This window comes from Symsagittifera roscoffensis, chromosome 5 (genome assembly GCF_963678635.1).
Source record: "Symsagittifera roscoffensis chromosome 5, txSymRosc1.1, whole genome shotgun sequence".
NCBI lineage: Eukaryota > Metazoa > Xenacoelomorpha > Acoela > Convolutidae > Symsagittifera > Symsagittifera roscoffensis.
The window spans coordinates 25,459,068-25,484,703 of record NC_087066.1 but is presented as its reverse complement, the minus strand read 5'-3'; the positions used below and the strand labels follow the sequence as shown (position 1 = coordinate 25,484,703).

The following is a 25,636-nucleotide window of genomic DNA, read 5'->3' as shown; positions in this document are numbered from 1 at the left end:
CTAGAGACAGGTGTGAATAAATGCCGAAACAACAAAAAAGTCTGATTGAAAAGAGTAAAAAAAATTGAACAAAAATTGGTTGACTGGTCTCAAACAAACCCGTCAGAAGACAAAAAAATGAAAGTCTTGAAATTTGAAATACAATTTGTGTCCTTAAATAGATGAAAAAGTGAGTTTTTTTACTGTCAATTTGATCCTACGTCAGTTTATAAATTCTTCTCGTCATCCTTAGGTCATACAAGCTGGCCGTATTTTTAAGGTGAGTTTTATTATCATTTTCCCATTTTTTTTTTAATATTTGGAGTTTTTGAAACTGCTGAGGTGTCTGCGACTGTTGTTTTTCAGTTTTAAGGAGAATCAAACATTAATTTTTGCAAAATGATTTGAATTTTTAATATTTTTTCAAAGAATCGCTACAGGTATGTGTAAATGAGTTTCAAACAGGTATGTGTAAATGATTTGAGTCCTGAGTTAATTTTGTCTCTAATATGCTGCGCAAAGTAATTTCTGGTCTAATTGCTCAGTTGCGTGGCCTTATCGATTTATCGATTTAATCCTTCCTTTTGAGAGTTTATCAAATTAATCCGGTCATTAACTAGTGTGGCAATAGCCCGGACAGTTTTGGGACAATTTTGTCTGGGAACCAAATGTCTTGGACACTTTTTGCTTTTTGGACTGTTTTTGCCGGGACATAAATGTCTGGGACAAATGTCCTGACACGATATCATAGAGTATTACGACCACGGTGATAAAAACAAATCAGAATACCAAGCAAAAATATGAAATCATTGGCTTAAGAAAAAATTCAAAAGTTTTTTTCAGAGGTTTCTAAGAAATTATAATAACTTCGGTCTTAAGTCGCTGTGAAATTAGTCTTTTGAGAAAAAAACTTAGAGGAAAACTTGATAGGCTAGAAAACTGGTGTATTAATCGGTCCAATGGGTTACTTTTCCGCTCAAAATCAAGTAAAAACGAAAAAAAACAGTCAAGATTTTCTCGTTTTTGAAATAAAATTTTTATTGAAAATTTTCAGAATCCGGATCAAGGCTATAGTGTTCTAACTTGAAAGGACACGTGACCTTGTGTCATTTCTTTTTGAGTAAAACGACGGGTGCTTCATGGATTCGACCCCCCTGCCGACCCAAAGAGTCACGCCTTTGTACTATTTTGAAATATTAATTTTTGGTGACGGAACCTAAAATTTTTCTAAAGGCGCCCTGGCGCCGATATAAACTAATACTGAAGGGAGAGCGCGCGCCGAAAAAACGTGGTTTTTTGGTAAAAATTTTCCAAAAAGTGCCTGAAAACGCTTTTTTGGCCAGTTTTTTCACATTTTTGGCTGCGGTGCAGAAAATTTGGCCAAAACAAGGTCTTTTTAGTGCTTTGGGAGATCGGAAATCCATTTGGTCGACCTAAAAGAAATTCGAAATTTTTTTAAAAATCGGCCCCTCCCCTCGAGAAAATCCTAGATCCGCCCCTGCTTCCAGATTTTAAACTTCAAATGTTTCTATGGCCATCTCATTGTGAGCAAATTTGGCTTCGTATATGGCATTGCATATAATTACGGTGGCAAAACAATATGCGCTGCTATTGAGAGATGGTCGGCAAAGTTCACAATTGTAGATCAAGCTTAAGGATCAAACTTGGCCCATTTAACCATAAAGTCGTAGAGAAGGGATTCCATGTGTTCCGTCATAAGAGGTGTTGAATTAGCCTAGGTGGTGAGTGTTCTCAACATAGAGATAAGATGAGATAAAAATGTTTCTGCTATGCAATTGGCTTCAAAGATCTTTTGTATTTTATCTGAACCGTTAACTTGTGGTCGCCTCGTTATAGCAGTTAACTTCAAATAATTTTCTGCAGGATTTGAAAACGAAAGATTACCGGAGCGGTGAGGCCAATAAGGTGGTCTGTATGGAAGATGACGCAGGCAGAAAACTAAACGAGTTTGGTTTCTGTTGTCAAACCAAAATGTTTCTAAGCTTTGAAAATCAAAGAATTCTCTAAAATGCTGCCTTTATTTCTTGGCATGCGTGTTTTTGTGCTGGGGCTAGGGTTCCAAGGGTAAGTTTCCGGTTGACAGCATCTTTTTTTGGTCAATTATTAGTTTATTTGCTTCATTCATATTGTATTTGGGTAAAACTAGACTGGCTGGCTCCCCAAATGATTCTCAGACCTGAAACTTGCGATGAGACAGGATACCAAAAATTGAAAGTGCTTTTGATGCCAGCATAAATTTCCGCTGTAAAAATTTGCAAAAAAAATTGGCTAGAAGCTGCAAATAGGGACTATAGTTAAATGGATGTCGCCGAGGCAACTTCTTTCCGATTTCGGCTCTTATACCTTGGATACCTTTTGGAGCTTTATTGCCTTGTGTGGTTTAGTTTTATAGTAGTAGTGAGTTTGTGAAGTGTTTCTGATGTTAGTTGGCATAATGAACGAAATTCTCTCAGATTTATTCAGGTTTTGCTGGCGGTGAATAACAACGCTGCTTTTTTGTTTTCTGTTCCAAGTGGTGTACGTTAAGTTTGAACTGCAGTCTTTCTTCATGTGATACTTCTTCATGTGAGCCAATTTTTTTTGTATAAGCTTTCATTTTTTTGTCAACTGTTTTTGTCAATTGCGTTTTTAAAACAGATGTAGTTCTAGTTTGCACCCAAAAATCAGACCGGGACGAGAACAGAAAGCAAATAACAAAATTTTTCAATCTCAAGAGTTAAACACAAAAAAAATTAGAGCTGTAGATAGTTGTTTGTGTCGCCATTATAATTGAGAGCAACTAATCGCATGAAGGAAGTGTGCGAGACGTTACCAGAGTTAATTGTATAAGGAATGCCAGAAGACGCAAATTACTAAGATATCCTTGGAAACCTGCAAAACCAACCAGAAAACTCCGACAAAGTTTTCAAAGTTTCGTAGTGACTATTGAAAAGACAATCGAACATTGAGAAAACTGTTTCAGATATTAAAAATTTTTTTATCAATTTTTGCTTGCAGTTTTTGTTTGAAACAGAATATTTCAAATGATGCTGAAAATGTGCCGCTTCTGATCTTTGCCTGGGTAACGATATACGCATTGCTTATGAGTTGCACTGATTTAGTTGACTGTGCGTCAAAAACGTTACTGTAGTAGTAACCTATAATTGCATCAAAAATCAAGCCTACGCCATTGGAATTATTTCCCATTTTTTGCGAGTGATCATAACAGCAAAATAAAGAGAAGGCGAAGCAGAGTTTCGCACCTCTTGCGATACAAAACTGAATGACTATCACTACTTTCAGATGAGCGGACAAATTGAAAAATGAAAACTTATAAAAGATAAATCTACAAATTGAAAAAAAAACTTTTAAAAACTATAACCATATTATCAAAGATTGCTACCAATGTTAAAAAACAAACCAAAAAAAAACGAAAAATGATTTTTGTTAAATGAAAAAAATGAAATTTTTTCACGTATACATTGCAAAATTTGTAACGGAGTGCCTAAAAGGGTAATTTAAAGTTTTCAAAAACTTGTCGTTAGAGTTCAACCGTTCTCATTTATTACCAACAAAAGCTAATAGAAAAAAAACATACTGATAATAAGCCGACAGAAACAAATCTACTCAAGCTTGCAGCACTTATAAAGAATACTTGGCAACTCTTAGCGTTCACCCAAGGTACTTATGCAGTTAATACACTCCATCCATGCTATTAATTCAGCGGTTATAAAGTTAATCATTTTATCATTTTATCAACAATATTATGATTGGGAAAAACCCTGTTGCAGTACCCTTGTTTATCGCAAGGGTAAATATCAAATTGAGATTATTTAGAAAAAAAGCTGCCAGCTACACTTCCTTTGTATTTTTTGGTTCCAAAAATTATTAACAGCTTACATTGTTGTAAAACTACAAAATATATCAACTTTCAAAAGAAATTACGTAAAAAATTAACAATGAATAGTCTTAGGATATTTTACTCAACAAAATTTGATAAATTGAAATGATACCTGATATTGCAATAAAAAGCATACCAGAGCCCAACCATTTTTTTGTGAGATTTTTAACGATACAGCAATGCATTAAATCAATAAAAAAAAACTCGGCAATATCTCAGACTGGAGTTCAAATAAACTAAGCTTCGCCAGTAAAGTATATGTTGATTGTTTAATAAAAAATGTTTATAATTAAAAGTTGCAAGTGGTTTGAAAAATCTGAAAAACTAAATTATAACAAAATAAAAAACTTAACTAGTAAAATTTTGAAACTCTATAAACAGAGAAGGCCTGAATAAGATTTCACAGGAACATTGATCCCAAAATTTTCCGAGCTTCCAGAATCACAAAAGTTCCAGAGAAGATAGAAATCAAATAACGCAAGTCAAATTCAAACTAGGTATCAATTACCATCAAATCAAAATTTTGGTAACCTAGTAATGATTTGGAAAAAAAACTTTTGTTCCATTTTTTTTGTCTAAATAATTACTTGCTTTCCATGAGCGCCCACTGGCGATATTTAACCAAAATACTTTAGTTTTCGTTATTATTCAAAGCTTGCGAGATTTAGTTCATGGTATCGAGTTGATTTTTTTTCATCTTGATTCTTCATTAGAAGAAAGTTTCCATTCTAAGTCTTTAACCATCAAAGGCAATAAGCAAGTTATCTCTCAACTGACCATAAGCATTTTGATCGTGTCTTGTCATGAGAAATTTGTTTGCTTTTTTCCTATTATAGTTACCCAGAACAAAATTGACCCTCAAAATTACAATTATCAGACTCTTGGGAGCTATTATTGGAAAAGCCCAAATATTCCATCTTAACTGTAATCAATTTTTTTCGTTTGTAACCATTTAATCTGTTTGAAATTTTCGGTGAAACTTGGCAGCTATTTTTCTACGGAATAACCAATCGTCAGACGGCACCATATAAAATCTTTTTAGAGCTCAGAAAGATCCCAAAAGGTCAGTTTGGGTCAATCTGACGCTATGAAAGTTCTGCAGTTATTCGAAATATGTTCCGATTTTCTTTTCAATTGCAAAAACACTAAAATCGCTGGCTCTTTTAGCTTCATTATCGGAACCTTACTCCGCTTTAAAAATTTCTGTGAGCCTGCTGTATATTTTCATATTTGAACGCTTTCTATTAGCATAAAGGCTGTATCCCTCTCAAATTCACAAATCTCTTTTGGTCTCACAAGTTGAAAAATGAACCCAAGACTAAAATGAACCCAAGAAATGTACTAAAAGGTACTTAAATGAACTCAAGAAAATAGATCAACAGACATTAGACTCCAAAAATGTTAGTTGCAGTAATTGTAACCATTTGCTAACAAAATTTAGCAGATTGAAGAAAGTATTCCGGTGAGATTCCTTATTAAATAAAATTTTCAATCAGCTTGTTACAAAATAGGGCAAATGTTGAAATTGTCTTAGTTATGTATACATAGCATTTCATTTCATTTGATATGATTGGTTTACCAGATTCATCCAAGTTAGTACAGCGTTGAATAAAAGAAACGGGATAAGTATACCAGTACTTCAATTGATTGTTCATTTATTTCACAATTTCATACCAGAAGGTAAGTACTTTTTTGTCTATTCGGAAATAAATATTTCAAACTCTATGAATGATTACTAGAACTATTATCATGTTAAAAGTTTGAACATCTGTTTATCACTCAAATATATCACCCAAATTTTCTTATCATCTAATTATTTAAAACTTTCTACTAAAAATTAATTTATTTTAAATTAACAAAGTGCGAGTTAATGGAGAACAAGAAGAAAATTACAAACAGATCACTTTTATAAGTTTGAATGATAATCTCTAACTTTTTTGGCTATCAAGCAGATGGTTTTCTATCTAAAAAATTTTTGTCTTTTTTATGGTCGACATGTATGTGACCTCCCTCTGATACTATGACGCTTTTTGTCGTTTGAACCAGACCATCTCTTATTTTTTAAAAACTTTAAGTCATGATTCGATCATCGATGATAGCAAAAATTTTCTTTATCAAACCTAATATTACCAAAAGAACTTTTTTTAAGCAAATAAAATTCCAAGTCATGATTCGATCATCAATAATAGCAACAACCAAAATTTTCAAACATAGTTAGTAATAAGCAAATGAACTTTTCAAACTAAATGATATTTTGAGAACATGAAGAAGACTAGCCGGCTTTTTGTCAAAGAATTGCGAACAGCACAAAAAGTTCCGAACAGAATAAAAAAACTAAAAAGTAGAGGGTTTTGTTAAATAATGTGGTCTATATTCATGTTGTGTTCAGGGGCGGATCTAGGATTTTCTCGAGGGGGGGGGGGGGGGGGGCGGATTTTCGAAAATTTTGACGACCTTTTTTTTCTTTTTAGGTCGACCAAATTAATTTTTCGAGCTCTCCCAAAGCACGGTTTTGTCCCTATTTTGGCCAAATTTTTTGCTCCGCAGGCAAAATTTTGAAAAACAGGTCAAAAAAGGCGTTTTTAGGCACTTTTTGGAAAAGTTTGACCGAAAAATTGCGTTTTTTTCGGCGCGCGCTCCCCCCTCAAAATTAGTATATATTGGCGCCAAAGGCGCCTTTAGAAAACTTTTAGGGCCGGTCGGCCAAAAATGGATTTCTTAAAAAGTATCAAAGGGGGGACCCTTTGGGTCGGCAGGGGGTCGAATCCCTGAGGGGGAGGGGGGCGTCCGATCGCCCCCCCCCCCGACCCCCCCTAAATCCGCCCCTGGTTGTGTTGACAAGATCTGAACCAAAGCTTAGAAAGTGGGCATACTCAATGGATAACATATTAGGCATATTTGAGCACAATTTTTCTCAAAAAAGAATTGCAACATTAAAAAAATCTTTCAACAATATAAAAATCTGATCTTTTTTCAAAATTTCTCCGTTTATCTCAACACAGAGAAACATTTTTTGCAAATTTTCTCAAATTTGATTTACGGTTGAAAGACGTGGAAAATGATCTATCACTCGACCGGTCCTGATTGTTAATTATTATAGCTCATCGATGTCTGCATTGTAAATTACAAAATAAATTAAAACACCAGAAGACAAAATTCCTACCTTGTGTCAGTAGACGGAATAAACAAGTTGTGATTATAATAGATTTATAATAGGGTCTAACAGTTTTTTTGATAAAATTGAAAATTGTACGTTTTGCTTGATCAGTTTTTGGTTGCCGGCTTTGACAAATTTTAGATTTATTTCGAAAATCTCGATTTAGATATGAAAACCATTTAGAATGGATTAAAAGGGATTCTTATGGAATAAAGATTAATTTTTTTACCTCAATATTATTCGATTTAAATAGATTTTAATAGAATGTGAAATCCATGAGAATCTCAAAAAAAATCGTTTAAGCTAAATAATTCTGGTCTTTCGAATATTTTGTTTCGAGCTGATTTCTTGTGTTTCGAGCAGAAAAAGTCTCCGTCAGAGCTCCAAAAGCAATTTCAGAATGGTTTAATCTCCCAATTTCTCTATGGTTTGATTTCTTGTTCATATAAAGGAAACGAAGCGATCTTTTTTGAAAGACGTTTTTAAAATCTCTATTAACAATAAAGAATTTCAATGATACTCTAACTAGTATCTACAAGTTTTGGAAGTAAAATTTCAAGTTTTACCAATAAACAACTAGTAGTAGGTATTAGCTACCTATCAATCGTTGAGTGTGTTCGGTGCAAAAATGTGGCAAGACAATAAATAGAATAAAGCCAAAACAACCTTTATTAAACAAATAACAGGCGCATATCAAAGCATAAAAACAATTGATTTGAGTGCTGACTTAAAGTTATGGAAGTAAATGCGGACGTACTTTTAATTTTCTTACAATATTAATTTTGAAATTGCTCAATTTTGTTGCCAAAAAGTTTTGCTCGTTTATCAACTATAGTTCAATAGGTTTTTTCATCAATCATGGTTCAATAAGGTTAATTTATAAAAATTTGAGAAAAAAATAAAGCTAATGATAATTGTACAGATAATCATCGGTAGTTCCAAAAATTCTGATTCAGATAAATTATAATCACCATGTATAAAATTTAATACATAAAATTTGAGCTTTAGAAATCGTTTCCTAAATTTTTTAAGTGTTGCTGCCCATTTCTGCAATTGGCGCTTTGTTTACGCTTGAGTGAGACATGGAGATTTTTACTTTTCATTATGATTATTTTATACCGCTTTTCATTTTCCTGTGTCAAACTTTCTCAGATTCATACTCTTGGAGGCAGTTTCAAAAAACTTGAATAAACATTTTTTGGTAGCTTCTGTTATGTCATCAAATAGAAAAAACAAACGGAGCTGCTCGAATCAGGGCGAATCGGTTCCGTTTGCCATTCAACGTCGTTGAAATATTTTTCGGAAATATCGAATAATTTTTGTTCGGATTGTTTCAACAATTTACCCATACACACTACGCCAATTACAAAATGTTTCGCCTCAATTCAATTTGGAATGATTTATGAGCAGATTAAATTGTCAATTACGTGTTAAAAGCAGGAAATATTTCGAGTTTTAACTATCTCTCGGTCAAACTGGCAATTTTCTAACCCTCATAATTTTGCAAAAAAAAATTACGTGTAAATAATCCTTTCAATTTCAATGCATTGCAAGCGCTCAGATGCTAAAAAAAGTTACGAAATAAAGAAATTGGTCCGGAGAAACAAGACACTCCGAGCACAAATATTCTGTCATTTTCTCCAAAAATCAGAACAATAACAGCTTCTCTGTTTATTTAGCAAATTGTAAAAAAAATTGCTTCCATTTTTTGCGATTTTTTCCATTGTTAGCGCCCGACAAAATAATGGAAAAAAATTTATGTCCGTGTGCAGTGAGTTGTTTACTCGAGGACATTTAGTTCGCTAAATGGAGCTGTAATAAGAAAAGATTCAAGTTTTTACAAATATGAATAATAAAATTAACGTTCTTGTTTGTTTCTTAGAATCATAAAAAGTAATTAACCCGAGCAAACGAGCTTATGTTCTTAAAAATAAATTCTAACAAAAAACATCTTGGACACTATTTTTGTGTAATCATCGCAAGTGTATAAGTTGTTTTATTCAGTATACTTTAAAAACAAAGCAAAAATTAAATCAGCTCTTTTGAGCAAAGTTTCAGTGAAAAAAAATTGTTTTATATCAGAAATTTTCTCATAATTACTGCGTAATATGAGAGAGATGGATAAATATCTACTTGCAAAATTGGCTCCCATGCAGGAAAAATGCTTCACTGGTCTCCAAACAGGAAATTTATATGATTCGCATTTTTACATGACTACCAAAAACGCAACAAAATGACTTTTATGCTTAAAAAACACGCTACAGAAAAAGATTTCATTTTGATCTGCAGTTTTTTCATGAAGCTAGTGTCAATTCAAATGCTGGGGTTTTTTATTAAAAAATTTTTTTGTTTTGGTTTGGTGAGTTTTGGGCAAGATAAAATTACAAAACAATAATCATATTTTCAGAATGGAAAGCATTGACGTCCTAAGCTCATATTTAGAAAGCTATTTTCTTTGTTATTATTTTTCTGACATTATAGTGGTTGTATATGAAAATTGACTAATGTGTGGTAATCAATGTTGGATTTATTTCGTTCTGTTATTGAATGAACAGCTATTTAGCTCGGCTCAAAGAGCCTTCAAAATAAAATTGAGGCGAGCTATATGTTCTAACTGATACTTTACTCGAAGCTAAACTTAAATAGGTATTTGCGTATTTTACATAGTGTGCTAGAATAAACTTTTCAGACGAACTTTTTTTTCTTGAAAAATTGACGCGTTTTTTCCGAATTCTATCAGTTTGTGAAAATCGAAAACTAATCAAACACAAAGGAATCTGAACATTCAAAGCATTCAAAACACAATGCTCAAAGAACATTCAATCTAAGTAACCTGATACGAGCATTCTTGTTATTCTATAGATTTTTTGCGCAGTGTGATGGGAGTTGTATCCATAGTTTTGAATTGTAGGATAACCATTTCTTGTCAAACCGCGCTCTCAATCCAAAAATCGTTACTTTCAAGGCCCACTAAATTTTTCGCAATAAAAATTTCCGGTGCATTAAAACGCCAAATACAGTACATTGTAGATGTTAACTAAATCAACATCAGTGCCCGTAATGAGCTGAATAACTCGTATGTTAGCCCCGTCGCTGCTGAATTAATATATTAGTCTTGTACATTTGGGAAAATTGCAAAAAAAACACTTGAAACAAAAAGAGGTTATTTTGGGGGTTCTATGCATATCAAAAAATTTGTCCTATTGATGAGAATGAGATCAGGCGTGTTTTTATTTGCACTCAAAATCAAATATCTCAAATAAACAAAAGAAAAAGTAAGCAATACAGAGACTGGGACATACTGAGCTACCTGCGGAACAACCGATTATTTTTGGTTCACATTGAAATGTGTTCTAGGGTGCACACTACAGACCGGAGAATGGAGCAAGTCGAGTCATCTAACAACACCAACAACAGCTCCAGTCCGAAAGAACAGATGAGTCATCCCAAGAGTGCACTCGCTACCGCACCCAGCGGACAACAGAAGGGCGAGTTTAAGAAGGTCAAATCGAAAGAGGTAATTTTTCAAAAGCTGGCCTGCGGCGCAATTTTTTTTTGCTATAAGGGGGTCTTTTTAGTGTTTTGGGAGGGCTGGGAAAATCCTAGATCCGCCCCTGTAAAGAACCTTTTGTATAAAATGAAGACAACATTTTATTACATTTGGTATTAATTCAAGCAAAACCTCGCAGTATCTCTTTTTTTCTGCAGGTTTTCTTTGGAGATGAGGTCTCGCACCCAATCGAAAAAGCCCAGCTTGAAACGGAACGAGGGCGTGAAAACTCCATTACTGAACTGCACCAGGAGTCGGGTCTGAAGTCTCCGGCGGGTAAGTTCGACCCCACTGTGAAACCCCACGAGGACCTCAAGAGACAGATGTCGGAGAGTCTTCTGCAGAAGAGGAAGAGCATAAGTGAAGAACAGCTGAAGATGAAAAAGGGAATGGCCAAATCTAATCTGGACTTCGCAAAACTCACCGCGAAAGGTTACGATCAGCCTCAACTTCTAATATTTACAAAAAAAGACTTTGATCAGATGCAGTGATTACCTTCTTAAGCTAAATGTGCCACACGTTAAACCCTAAATTACTAAAGAGTCATCGCGTTGAATTATACAGCAAGCACCTTCTTCCTTTCGGTTATTTTGACATGTTTGTGAAAAAATCTGGAATTGTCTAACAGAACAATAATACGGTTTCAAATGGCAAAATCATTGAAACCTGCATTAAACCAGGCAAAATTTAACTAAAAGAGAACCGAGTACCAGTAGTCATCTCATTGCGTATATAAAACAGAGACGGATAATCAGATTTTGAAATTGTTTTCCAAAATGACCAATTTTTGTATCGTTTTTTTTTCCAGTCTTTAATTTAGAAAATTAAAGCAACATGCATATCATTAAGTTAACTATCTTTTTACTTTTCAATTTCTGTTGACATTTTATTCTGATTTTAGAAAAGTAAAAGTGTATGAATTGTAAAAATGGTGAATTATAAAACGTAGTTGGCTGAATTCAACAAAAAAGATTAAGTGGGTCGTAAAAAGATTTGCTGCTAATTGGATCTCAGAAGGCCTCGTCAAGACTGAGAGAGGTTAAGCCATCCAAGAAACCATCATTAAATCTTCCACTGAACTACCCTCTCCTCAGGAGTAGGGTATCTGATAGCAACATTTTGAAACAAAATACCGCCATAATAGATATTTTTGATTTAGAGCAAATACGCTGAGAGTTGAAACAAAATTAACAGTTTTAAAGGACAGCGATTACCTGAAATATCATGCAAACATCATGAAAAACAAAACTCCTAATATTTTTTTACAGATTCAATAAATCAGTGCTTTTGAATCACGACTATTATGATCACACTGAAGCAGAACAATTAAAAGATTATCTTTCAAAAACTTTAGAAAAACTTTAAAAGTTTCCGGAAAAAATTGGAAAAAGGTGTGAAATCTTCAGGAAAAACTGGACGAAAAAATTGGAAAAATGATGAAACTTGATAATGAAAGAATTTTAAAAAACTATACGGCGTGTACGTCACTTATCACTTAAATGAATGCCATAATTCAGCGTCGATTTTTTTTTATAACTAGATGACGTGATAATCAATTTGTTCACGCTCTACCTACGTTAGGAGAGAGTGGGGAAATTTGACAAAGTGGTGTTTCCGGCACCCCGCGGATTTTTAGCTAAACCCAATTTGCGTTCTTCCGCCAAATGTCACTTTGTATCAACTCACTTTTTTTTATAACTTGAAGCATCAATTTGGTTTTGCTGTTTGTAACGGTCTGAAGTGGCCAAGATATAGGCAGCTAACTTGAATGTCAAATTAGGACAAAAATGAACTTTACATTTTTCATTAAAAAATGGACCCGTCAAACTCAATGTTCATGAATGATTAGTTTAGTTATCGCAATCGAAACAATTTGCAATTTCATTGCAATTGAAATAATTAGTAATAAGCCTATTGTTGCCGTCAAACCAAGCCTTAAAATCAGACTTTTGAGCTAAAGTTAACTAACTGTGCAAGAAAATTGGGATCGAACAGAACAGCAAAAAAGATCAACTGCTGATCAAACCAAGCGGGAAAAATTGTTGAAAGGCTGCAATATAACAAATTTGCCTCAACCAATTGACTTTTTCTTACTTCAGATGATAACGGGATTCAAACCACAATCATCTTTGTTGAAACCATAACTATGTTGACACTTTCACCATCATCTCGACATCTTAGGAGACGTAACGCGACTGATCGAAAGATCTCCCGGATGATCTCCCAAATTGGTGCTCTCAAATTATAAATAAATCGATCTTTGATTGTAATATAGCGATTTGAAAAAAAAAAGTTGTTGTTGTTGTTATTATTATTATTATTATTAATCATATTATTATTATTATAATAATAATAATAGTAATTATTATTATTATTATGATTATTATTATTATTATTATTATTATTATTATTATTATTATTATTATTATTATTATTATTATCTTTAGACATTCTGCCGCATGAGTCCTTCCCCCACTCAAACACGGGTGAGTTTTTGCGCTGTGTGGTGGACGAACTGATCGACTTCATGGGTCAGACGCACGACAGAGCCCAGCCGGTGCTCGAGTTCCACCACCCGGCACAGCTGAGGGGCAATCTGGACCTGGACGTGCCGGAAACTCCAGAACACCTGGCCCAGTTGCTGAGTGACATCAAAGATACCTGTCGATATGCGGTCAAGTCAGGTCAGCTCTGAATTGGTTCAATATTTGTACTAACAAACTCAGTACACGTCGACAGTTTAAAATTACATTTAGAGACATATTTCATTGAAAAACCGTTATGATTCGTGATCACTTATTTGAAAGCTCGGTAGAAACTTTTGAAAAAACATACCACAATAACGACCATTCAAAAATGCTTGTTTTTTCTAATAATGCAACTAGCGATACAACATCGCATTTTTTGTGACTTCTAACTCTTAGGTCATCCCCGTTTCTTCAATCAGCTGTCATGTGGAATGGACGTCACTTCCATTGCGGGAGAGTGGCTCACAGCAACTATCAACACCAACATGTCAGGCTTCATTTTCTTCCTTCAAAAAACTTCTCCATTTAGACTCATTTCACAAGATTAAAAATATTTTTCCTCAATTTTAACAAAATATTTCATTTTTAAGTTTAATTTTTGGCATTTAAAGTTGAATTTAGCTCACGTATTTATCGACTTTTGAATATCGGCTTTAATTTGAAAACAATTTCATTCAAATTTTAGGTTCACTTACGAAGTGTCTCCCGTATTTGTGATTATGGAGCGGATGGTGTTGAAGAGGCTTAGAGAACTTGTCGGCTGGGCGGATGGAGCCGGGGACGGAATCTGTGCACCAGGTAAGCCGCAAAGTGTTCGAATAGCCAGAAGTTGAAAAGATAAACCAAAAACTCGATGTTTGTTCGTTGAGAAAAGGTCTAACCCCAGTGGTTATTTTCATTGACGAAAAAGTTAGTAGAAAAGTAAATTAAAAAAGAAATGAACGAGAAATATCTTCAAATGCATGAGCGAAAAAGATTATGAAGTTTTGATTTCCAGGCGGGACTATTTCTAACTTGTACGCCCTGATGTTGGCCAGACACAAGTACTTCCCACAGCTGAAACACACTGGACTGAAGCCAGAAAAACAGCTGTGCATGTTTGTGTCCAAAGAGGTAGTTATAATCCTTGGCAGCTAAAAGTAAGATCGGCGGTTAAAAAGGTTTTTGGGGTACACTTGGCAGTTCAGAAGGTTCACATATTGTATAGGTTAAGCCAAAGCTTATAAGTTAAACCAAACTTTACCTCTTTTCCTTGCAGTTATTTAATCAAATTCAGTTTCTTCTTTTTGCTAAAAAAAAGCAACATGAAAATTTGGAAAAAAACGAAACTTTTTTGGAAAAAAATGAAAACATAACAAAACTTGATGAAACTATAAAAACCAAAACCCTAATGAGTTCCAAAACCTTTTTGCAGAACAATAGAACACTTTACTGTTGTTTACTGAGTCTTTTTACTGAAAATATTATGAGCTAGTTTTATTGAATGTAATCGAATTGTGTGCTTGCAGTCGCATTACTCGTACAAGAATGCAGCAATGATCACTGGTATCGGAATCAACAATTGCATCCCAATTGAAACCGACGCAAGGCAAGAATTACTAAAAAAAAACTTTGAAACGTATAATTGAATCATGACTCAAGTTATTTTTTTTTCAGGTGCAACATGGACCCAAAAGATTTGGAGGCCAAAATTCAAAAAGTTAAAAAGGAGGTTAGTTATTTTTTCAATTAAACCGGCTCAGATTACTCTATTTTTGATGCGTTCATGGAGTCACTGGGAAAAAGCTACTAGTTTAGACCGAAAATTTTCAAATGCCGACATAACAAGGCCCGCAAAACTATGTATTTTTTAGAATCACAAAACTATTTGTGAACTTTACTGGAAGCAGGAGACAAAACTTTAAGAAAATAAAATCAAAACCATAAGATCCTTTGGCTAAAAGGTTGCGAAATTCAATGGCGAATACCTCGTAATATGACTTTTTGGAATTTTTTTTATCAGCCGATTCCGCAGTTTTCCTGATTTTAACAACATGGCCTCATAATGCATCAAAGATTAAAAAACAACAAAATCTTTGTTGTAAGCAAAAACTTCGAAGCAAATATCTTTAAAAAATTGTTTTCAAATAACCCATTTCACCAACGTCAAACAAAAAGTTACACACTTAGCAACTAATAATACCTTCCTGCAACCGCAGCTCTTCTTGAAACAATTTTATCGGCTATAATTGGCTGGATATCTTTGGTTTCACTGGCTTTTGATCTCCGGAAAAGTTAATGAAATATCTGAAAAAAGTCCACAAAAAAATGCAATTAAATTGGTTAATTTTCTCGGAAACTACGCAAGTTTTCTCTATCTCTTCATCTCTCTCTCTCTCTCTCTCTCTCTCTCTCTCTCTCTCTCTTTTCTATCCTCTCTCTCTCTCGTTATCTCTCTCTATCTCTATCTATCTCTATCTCTCTCCTCTCGAAGATTTGTCGCAGTAAGTGTGGTGTGGAAAAACATAACACTCACAACTTTTCAGCGCTCATTAAATTTTTTACTATAGCTGCCTTTTTCATTTTATATTTTTTTCTGAGGCAGACTAACATAAAATTGATACGCCTAAATTTTCAAATTAAAAAGAAAATAGATTATAAAGTAAATTTTTCACTGCTTTTGGTCCTTTTTTTACACCTCCACCCATGCTAAGCATTTTTGTAGAAGAATTATAATGAGATTAAATATATTTTCGATAGCCTGGTTTTGTCCTGTATTTTTCAAAATAATATGGCGTTGTTAGACAAAAATTTACGGGTAAAAAGTCACAGGTAACGGAAAAAAGATAGATCAAGAAGATAAGATAAATAAGATTGGGTTATAGTTTCAATAGAAATTGTCAAAAAGAAAGCATACTATGTTAAACCCAACTAAGCATAGAATAAACTAAGAATAAACAAAATGAAAGTAATCCAAAACCAGAAATAAAAAAAAATCATTTTTAAAACCTGAGAAAATTTTTTTAATTATAGAAAAAAAATTAAGAACCAAAACAATACAAGACTGCTCGTATCAGGGCGAAACCCTGAATGTTCCGACTTTTTTTAAGGTTTTATGGAGCAGTAATAACATTAAAAAATTAAATGTAACAAAACAAAATGAAATTTTTTTTTCTAAAATTTGAAATTTTTTATGAAAATCATCCCCCCACACGCCATATAAAGTACAAAAATATAGATTTCGCTCCTTGTAACAAACCAATTATGGCAAATAAGCTTCTTTCAACCAATTTGGAAAGATTTCTAAGACGGATTAACTCTCCGCTTACGCGTTAATAGCGCGAAATATATCGCGCGTTAATTGTCCCAAATTGGCTAAAATGGCAATCTTTAAACCCCCATAACTTTATGAAAAATGATCACAGGTGAAATATCTTTTCAAATTTGAGCTCAAGACAACAATACCTTTCGAATGATATAAAAAAATTTCGTCAAAAATGGCTAGTTAAAAAGTCGAAATTTGTCTGAAGAAAAAAAAACCCACCCCGAGCACAAATATTCCGTTACTTTCGTATCAAAAGTCGGAACAATTACATCTTTATAGCTGTATGTAAAAATTTCTTGACGCTCAAAACCTCCATCTTTGAAACAAGACTACAATACTACGCTCTCAAAATTAAAACTGCTAAAACAAAATTTGGAAGTTTCATGCAAGCTCTATTTTTTTTCGATTAAATAGCAGTTGCAGCAATAGATGCAGCCAAACATATGTATTACTTCAAAGGTAGTCAGCTGATTTTTTTTGAAAAATTGATTTGATGTAGCTATCCAATTACATTTTGTCTGTTTGTCACTTCTTAATCAGCTAGTTGTTTCAGAAAGATGAAATTTTAAATTTTCAGGTCAACTAGCTTTCTTTGAAAATTGATTGTGAACAAAAAATGAGCATATAAATTGCTTTAAAAACTGGGCCGAATTCCGTATTCCATTCTGTTTGGCCATTTGCTTAGTTTATGTTTCCTATTAATTCATTAAGCTTGAAGATTCCAATTTATCACTGACTTTTAACCAATTCTGTTTTATCTACATTAGGTTGATGAAAGCGGGGTGTTTTATCCATCGCAATAGTTCATTTTGGGTTTGTTACGATGACAGCCACAGACTGTGCATATGCTTAATGGTGATGTTTGTAATATGTCAGCTATCTTTTGTAAGAGGTAGAGATGAATAATCAAATGGTTATTTAATAGGCTTAAAACTACTCGAAAATGAATAAAAAGAGTTTAGTAAATTTTGTGTTTTTTTTTATTTGGTGAAAATGCTTCAGAAGTCGGGAAAGGCCTTTTTAATCATTTTGGCTCAGAGCCAAAAAAACTGTTATTTTTTCACAAAACATACCCTCAATGGTCAAGTGGATTGAAAATGGAGACAACTTCAAAATATGCTCCAAATTAGTGCTTGAGGCAATCAATTGCAGCCTATAGAAATCGTGCCATTAGATTGTTGATTTAACCAGGAAGCTTCATTAAATAAATAACCATCGTTACCAAAAACAAGATGGGTCTACTTGAACTACCGCTAAGTTAGCAGAAATATCATTGCATTTCTTTTTTGAAATTAACATTCATTAAATCATCTCATTAAACTGCTTGAAAAGTTGTTGAAATGTAAAATTATTTAAATAACTCCGTTTTCTAAAACTGGTTCGTTTTTCCCCTTGTTGCACCCAAGGACCCTTTTTTATCGAAAACTTTTAACCAATTCTGTTTTATCTCCATTAGGTTGATGAGTTGAGGTGTTTTATCCACAGCAATAGTTCATTTTGGGTTGGTGAAAAATTTCCCTTCATGAGGTAACTGGGGTTATAACTTTTATGCTCTGAGATCTATTCTGAATGAGTAGGCTTGATTGTTCTGAGTGGACGAGTGGGTTCTTTTGTTCACGGCAGTTGGTCCAATTTTGCCCGCTATGGTATATACACGAAGTGTCTTCTAATGACACGAGCAGAAGACTTCTCCCGGGGAAGTTTATTGATTAGTGACAAGCACACACTCCGCACAAATCACTTGTTCTCCCTAATTAGACCAGAATAGGGGAATAAAATAACAAGACCGAATCACATATGGTACACTTAGACTATTTGTAGGTATATCATGTGAAGATTTGCTGCTTATACTTCGTGAATTATCACTCCATTTCTCTCTCATTACTAGAAAACCGTGGTCTCTTTTTGTTCATTATTTGTTCAGTTTTGACTTGATGAACAAAAAATATGGCACCAAGCGCTGAAATCAAAAAACATAATTATTTGTTTTTTCCTTGTTTTTCGTCCTATTTATGTCGAGGTGATTTTTTTTTCAAAACATGTCTGACTAAACAGTCAACGTTTCTTGTGATAGAATGAAGCCTTGCTAAGGACCTTACAAAGAGTTCTTGATTGTATTGAAATTTTATTATGATGAGATGTTTTTACTTTAAATTTTCCTCAGGAGGTTGAGCTATGCCAATACACAGCAAAAAAAAATGCATTTCGATTTCCCTTTTTCATTTTGGTTTGATTTTTCTAACTTTCATCATCTCCTTTCGGTGTATTTGTATTAAAATATCCAAAATTATATTCATTGATTCCCTTCATAGAAAATTTACTAAATATATTCATTTTTCATGACAGGGGGTGGTATGTGGGAGGAGCATGGTAACTATTATTATAGGATCTATAAATGAGATGATAAAAAATGGGTCCGATACATGTTCAAACAGTTTAAAAAAGTGCTTATGGAATCCAGCGACAAAAAAAATTGACCGCGAAACCCACTGACAATCCACTTCAACGGCCAAAACAAGTTTGTCTCGGGAAGCTACTGACAAAAATAACTTGTCGGCATTGTGTGTATAGGGATTATTTGATTGTGGAAATCACAGACGAAACTCTTTAAAACACGCAAAAGATGTGTCAGTGGAATTCAGACGCGTGAAAGCACAAATATGTGCTTAGTTATAAAACCGAGCTTAGCGTCGTAATTCGGGAGAAGAGCGCGCCAAAAAATACACGATATTTTGATTAAAGCTTTTCAAGTAATTTTTTCTCAAAAATCTGCCACAGCGGAAAAGGACTTGGCAACAAATTTAACCCCGCAAAATTATTTGGCATCAACTGTAAATCTTGTAACCCCCTCGTGAAATTATACCATACCACTGATTCATTGTCAAGAACTAAAAATAATTTAAAACTTACCTTGGTCAAACTATCTGTGTATTGAATGGTTGATCCCACAAAAAATATTTCGATGTTTGTCTGCAGATGACGTTTGTTGTTTTTGTTTGCTAGGGCAAGCACCCCCTGTTCCTGGGTCTAACTATGGGCACAACTGTGGTGGGGGCAGTGGACCAGATCAGACAGCTGGCACCAATCGCCAACAAGCACGACCTATGGATACATGTGGATGTGAGCGCGTTAAAAACACTAGCATAAATTTGGAGAAAAAAAAGCCGCTAGCATCAATTTGGAGCAAAATGTCTATCCGCATGAAATCTTAAGCCAGTGGCACTGTTTGTATGTTGATCCAGTGCCTCATGGATGAATCCTGGCTTTAATTGGGTGATTTTTAGGCCGCGTGGGGTGGAGGAGTTCTGATGTCGAATAAGTGGAAGCACATCCTGGATGGAATACACCTGTTAGTATACCCTTAGTACTATCCTCAGAAGCTGATTCAGTGGGAGAGAGGCTTGTTTCCATTCACAGACTCCACCCTTTGAACACCGAAAGGGTACCCCTTTGGTGCTATTGTACGACTTTTATTTTAACCTGACCGACTCTTAATGTTTCTAAGGCGCCTAAAATACTTACTTTGAAGGTTACCTTTCGAAAAACCTAATCTGCCATACATGAAAAAAATAGTTCTAAATACAGTCTTCATCGTACGTATATTCAAAAAATCCAACAATTTGAAATTTGATTGACCTAAAAAAGGGCAATAATTTTCAAAATTCCGCCCGCGAGAGCTTAGGATGCGCCTAAAAAAAGGAAAGGTTGACAACAATTTCTGAAACATTTGTTGACTCACTAGGTTAACTTGCATAGTTTCAGCTGTACCACATCTAGATATAATTATTTTTAAAAAAATTTATCGTTGATCGAAAGCAAAAATCAGTCATTTAACTCTAGAAAAAACAAACGTTTAAAAAAATGATGGTTATGGACGCTAGCAGTCATGAGCTCAGATTCAAAAACTGGCAAATGAGGGTAATCCTTAAACATAACTGAACAACTGTTTGTAATATTTGCCTCTAGGGCCGACTCTGTGACGTGGAACCCTCACAAACTCCTCGGTGTGACACTGCAATGCTCGGCTCTACTAGTCAAAGAAGACGTTAGCCTTTTGATTTTTAAATCAGAATATACGAAATCAGTCATTATGGCTTTCAATTTTGAAATTAAGGGTTTTGTGAGGATCCCTTCAGGATAGCAAAAAAACGTTTGGCTCACAAATCATGAAGTTCTTGAGCACAAGCTCGTATACGATAAGACTGAAGAAAACAATGTCTCCTTTTTCATTTACACAATTGACTATCCGGTTACTTTCAGGGTATTCTGGAGAGCTGCAATGCTCTGCACGCCGACTACTTGTTCCAACAGGACAAGCACTACGACGTCTCCTATGACACAGGCGACAAGGTACGCACATACACCGGCATCGTTGATTGAAAATCTTTCCGTCCATGATAAATAATATCAGAAACTTTTTATAACCGGCAATTTAAAAAACTTATTAGATTTGATTGGTACCAAACTGATGAGAACAATCTTCCCATTTCTTGTCTCTAGAGAACCTAGAGAAGATATCAGCCCTTTTGGTTACTAATATTTGTCTCAATTATTAATTACCTTGCATGCTGGCTAACTGAATCTACTATTGAAGAAGCACCTGGAAGACAAAAAAGAATCAATTTAGACGTTTTTGTCTGTAAAATATTTCAAACCCATTTTTCTAATATTAAAAACAGAGGAGCGGATCTAGGATTTTCTTGGGGGGGGGGGGGATTTCAAAAAAATAGGAAATTTAGTCGACTTTTTTTAAGGTCAACCAAATTCATTTCCGAGCTCACCGAAAGCACTACAAAGACCTTGTTTTGGCCAATTTTTCTGGGCCGCAGGGAAAAATCAAAAAAGGCGTTTTTTAGTACTTGTTACGCTTCCTCAAAGTTATTGAATATTTACGGAGAGCCTTTAGAAAAATTTTAGAGTCCGTCAGCCAAAAATGGAAATCACAAAAGAGTACAAATGCGGGACAGCGATTTAAAAATTTGACTAGCTCAAAACAAAAATAATCATTTTCATCCTTAAACCGATGCAAAATAAGTTCATAAAACCGAATTTTGTTCACAAAAGATGAGCAGAAATTATACAGGCCGAATAAAACTTTTGAGCGAAAAAAAGGAAAGTATACCAGTCAGGGATAGTATTTGTAAAAATTACACGAGTTAGTAAAATACACTTGAGACTACAACTGCTTGCCGCGTAAAAAATTGTGACGTGCCAACTAAGCCGACAAAACATAAGCCGACAAACTATGGTCAGAGTAATCAGTTTTTCTCGAAAAAAAATCAATTTCAGATATTGAAAAAAAAACAAGGTCCAGTCGGGACTCGAAACCCAGAGCATAATGTGCTAAGGCAAACATTATTTCCAAGCCACGTGTGAAGTGTTTTTAAAACTACTAAGAATCGATAACAAAGCAATATCAATTTCAATTATAAATTGTAAGAAAAATTGTTTATGGGAAAAAAGTCTAGTTCCCAATTACAAGACACAAAATATTAGGCCATCCAGTGCGGTCGTCATGTGGACATTTTCAAATTCTGGCTCATGTGGCGTGCCAAGGGCAGGGTGGGCATGGAGGCACACGTGAACCTCATGTTCGACCTCAGAGACTACCTGGTCCAGCTGATCCACGAAAAGCAGGGCTTTCAGATGGTGTTCGAAGAGGTGAGAGAGACACTTTCACAAAAATTAAGTGGAAAACGCGCCAATTTCATGGGGTTAAAAAGCACAAAGATGCAATTAGTACAAGAAGAATTACCACTTTGTCGTGTTATCGTGTGTTTTTAGAGCTCAGCATATACATTAAAAAGCAGGATACCACGCCAAAATCTTAATTCTTGCTGTACAAATTGCATCTATGCGCTTTTAATGTACATCTTCTCAACTAGTTATGAGAGATATAGATACGGGAGAATAATTTTTTGAGTTTTTTTTCCTGTTTCAGCCGCAGTTCCTGAATGTGTGTTTCTGGTATATTCCTGAGTGCATTCGGGGAATGCCCGAGGGCCAGGCCAGAACCAAGAAGCTGCACAAGGTCAGTGATCTCACTTCAAAATCCTTAGACTTCACGGATCAAGTTAACATCCTAGATCCAGGTCAATATTCTCTCCCCACATCCGTGTTATGTGATCGAGAAAAACTGAAACCGAATCAAGGTGCAATGAAGAAACTGAAAAATGATGATCAGAATCACTTAGAGCGTTAGTTTTTTTTACTACCGTGTGGAATCAATTCGTGGACACTATATTTTAACATGCACCATATGTACGGTTCTTTCTTCCTGACTTGCTGAATGAACCACTGGGTGTATCAAAACTATAGTTTGCAATCGGCTAGAAAAAAAATTCAAATACTGAAACCTAAGACTTTACACAGAGGCTTTACACAGAGTTAAAAAAGAGACAAAAGTAGGATTTTTGAAAATTAAGTTGAAAAAATAGCTTGCAAAGATAAATTGAAAACTTTGATAATCGGGCGACAACTTAAACAAACATTTCCGTTTGACCACCTGTTGAGCGAAAAACAAACTGCTGTCACAAAAAACTTTTGTGCTAAAATTTTTAGGGATTGATCTCAACCCTTACCTTTAGTGGTTTATACTGAAATAAGGAGGTAAAAAGATGTTAAAAGTGAAAAATTTTCAAAAGAAAATAAAAATTTCTCAAAATGAACTATAAACCATACTTAATTTTAACCGTTACTTTTAAAATAAGGTATAACCGTTTATGCAGTGATGATCTATAAGATATAAAGTTCTCTTTCAATTGAATCATTAAACTCAGAATTGGTGGTGTGAGTGTAAGAAAAAAGAAAATAAGTTTCCAAAAAACGATCAAAATCTCAAAAATTCGACTTTTCTTAAATCATTAGTTTTCTGCGAAAAACCTGGCGTAGCTGCATCTACAAGTGAGTTTCTCAAAGAATGTTGTTTCGATTGAAACTATAATTGCGGAGCCATTTGTACAAGGAAAATTTCTATAACCAGTTTTTTTTCGAATAACCTCCATCTAGGATAAAATCAGCAAAAACTGCAAAAACAGTGTAAATTTCATTAAACTGATTTTTCTGAGGGACACAACAATTTTCATACAAAAAAAGGAGTCTCAGCTTTTGCACGAAAGTTTTTGCAACTTGCTCTTTCGACTGAACCAGATCTGCTCAAAGTTTCCAAAAAACAGTCTCAAAAAATTAAAATCTTAGCAGAAAGCGAAATCTTATACTTTTTCACAATCTGTAATTTCGTCAAACAAGATATTTTTGTCCTCGAAACGACGCAATATACGTTGACTATGCCGATAAAACAAAAGCCGAAACCGCTTAATTGTAAAAAAAAAACATTAAAAACAAATTACTCAAAATCAGATCTGGTAAGTTATTTCAAAAGCAATCATTTCAAAATTAAAACAAATCCGTGCTTTACAAAGTAAGCCGAATCGAACCGTACCAGATTAAATAAATTTCCTTTTAAAAAAAATCATCATTTGTTCAAGAAATTTATTTAAAAAAATAATTACTGGAAGCGGATAACAACTATTTTTTTACCTCAACGAAAGTAGTTTTAATTGAATTTTCAAAAAATTGAGCATGCATTAAGCTTTACCATTTTGACCATTCTGTGAACAAAGTTAATTACGGGGAAAACGTCTAGTACCCGGTAGCAATACCCTTGCTTATCGCAAGGGTAATAATAACAATAAAAAATTGTTTTCACACGATAGTTAAAAAGTTATTTATATCAAGTTACAATAACAGAGGGGTTCAGTTTTCTAGGTGAACTGTAGTATTTACCTTTCAGTTGGTTTATGTGGATAAATTACGTCGATAAATTTGTTGGAATAAATTACAAAGCATTTAGGTTTTTAATTATGTTTTTTGTTTCTCACTCAAATAAAGGTGGCACCCATAATCAAGGGCAGGATGATGAACAAGGGTGATCTGATGGTGGGCTACCAGCCCCTCTTCTCCATCCCTAACTTCTTCCGAATGGTCATCTCCAACCAGGCCAGTCGAAGGGAGGACATTCTCTACGTGGTGGAGGAGATCGACAGACTGGGACACGACATTGAACTCTAATCCATCATCTAGATACTTAATGCATCATCTGTACTTAGTTTCTGGGCTCTTTAGCACTAAACGGCGGCCCAAAAAAGAAGAACAATCGAACTATTTCGATTTGCGAAAATTCAACATAACTTCTTCTTGAATTTGATAGGCTAATTTTTTGTCGTTTCAAGAAAGGCGCAGGGTTTCTCAGTTCAAGATTGGTTCAAAGTTTTGAAGGTAAAGATTTTAAACATTGTTTTGCGGGCCGTTTAGTAGTTTAGTCCAAAAGACCCCTTTTATGTTACACGGCTCAAACATTACAGAATGTTTCATGCGAGATTTGGTTTCAAATTAAGGTTCAGATATTGTATCTAGTAAATAATATAGAACAGTTTTTAAAATAACAACAAAAATCATTTTGGTTCGTATAATAACAAAAACCTATAGTTTCTCTTAATAAAATTAAGATTAAAAAACCAAAAACATTCCCCTGACACTTGCACAAAAAAGTACATACGAACTTATGGAATTTTAAAGTCTACTTCATAACAAGGGAACATCTTCGCCTTTCATGTATTTTGTCATAGAAATTTTCTAAGTTGAAGTTAGTAATCAATTTACTACCGCAACTCACGGGTTCTTAATACATTTGATCAGGTCATCTTTCTCCCTTTCCTGGAAGCCTTCTTTTTGAGATATAAGACAAAAAAAACAGAAATTTTAGAATTGAGACACTATTAAAATACCATTATCTATCGCACGCCAAGTATGTGCATATTTTGATTGACAAAAAAATCGAAAGCAAAGTATATCAAATTTATCTTATTCCTAGGGCGCAGTTATAATTAATTAGCAAAATTAATTTTTTTGTTGTATTTATTTTCCTATTTGCACGCAACTGAACTGTAGCTTCCTGTTTAATATTCTGCAATTTTCGTGCAATTTTATATACTCAGTTTCAAGAAGCAAACATGTCATCAACTGTATTTGTATCAACGAAGCTAGTCTCGAGTATAATATTTTTTTATTTCAATAACTAAGCATGAATTTATATTGACAACATTGCAGTACACGTCGATATTTAACCACAATAGTAGTTTTAGCTGATGTTATTGTCTAAACATTTCTATTTTGATATTATGGAATTGGATGTCCAGGTTGCATAGCTGTTACCAAA

The 25,636-nt window shown here is 34.2% G+C and overlaps 1 protein-coding gene across 3 annotated transcripts; it reads left to right on the top strand.

The window, feature by feature from the left end:
• On the top strand, positions 1 to 25,636 carry LOC134845697 (glutamate decarboxylase-like). 3 transcript variants are annotated; one of them, XM_063862745.1, is made up of 16 exons: positions 1 to 169; positions 10,395 to 10,554; positions 10,746 to 11,019; positions 13,035 to 13,271; positions 13,512 to 13,602; positions 13,801 to 13,913; positions 14,113 to 14,228; positions 14,624 to 14,703; positions 14,772 to 14,826; positions 19,423 to 19,539; positions 19,704 to 19,768; positions 20,386 to 20,464; positions 20,680 to 20,769; positions 21,916 to 22,080; positions 22,361 to 22,450; positions 24,310 to 25,636. In XM_063862745.1, exons 1-16 carry the CDS (start codon positions 162 to 164, stop codon positions 24,487 to 24,489), a joined length of 1,920 nt encoding a protein of 639 aa, XP_063718815.1. In that variant the 5' UTR covers positions 1 to 161; the 3' UTR covers positions 24,490 to 25,636. The 3 variants fall into 3 exon arrangements, with proteins under 3 accessions (XP_063718815.1, XP_063718817.1, XP_063718816.1); XM_063862747.1 differs by having other exon boundaries at positions 153 to 259; XM_063862746.1 differs by lacking the exon at positions 1 to 169 and adding an exon at positions 5,450 to 5,560.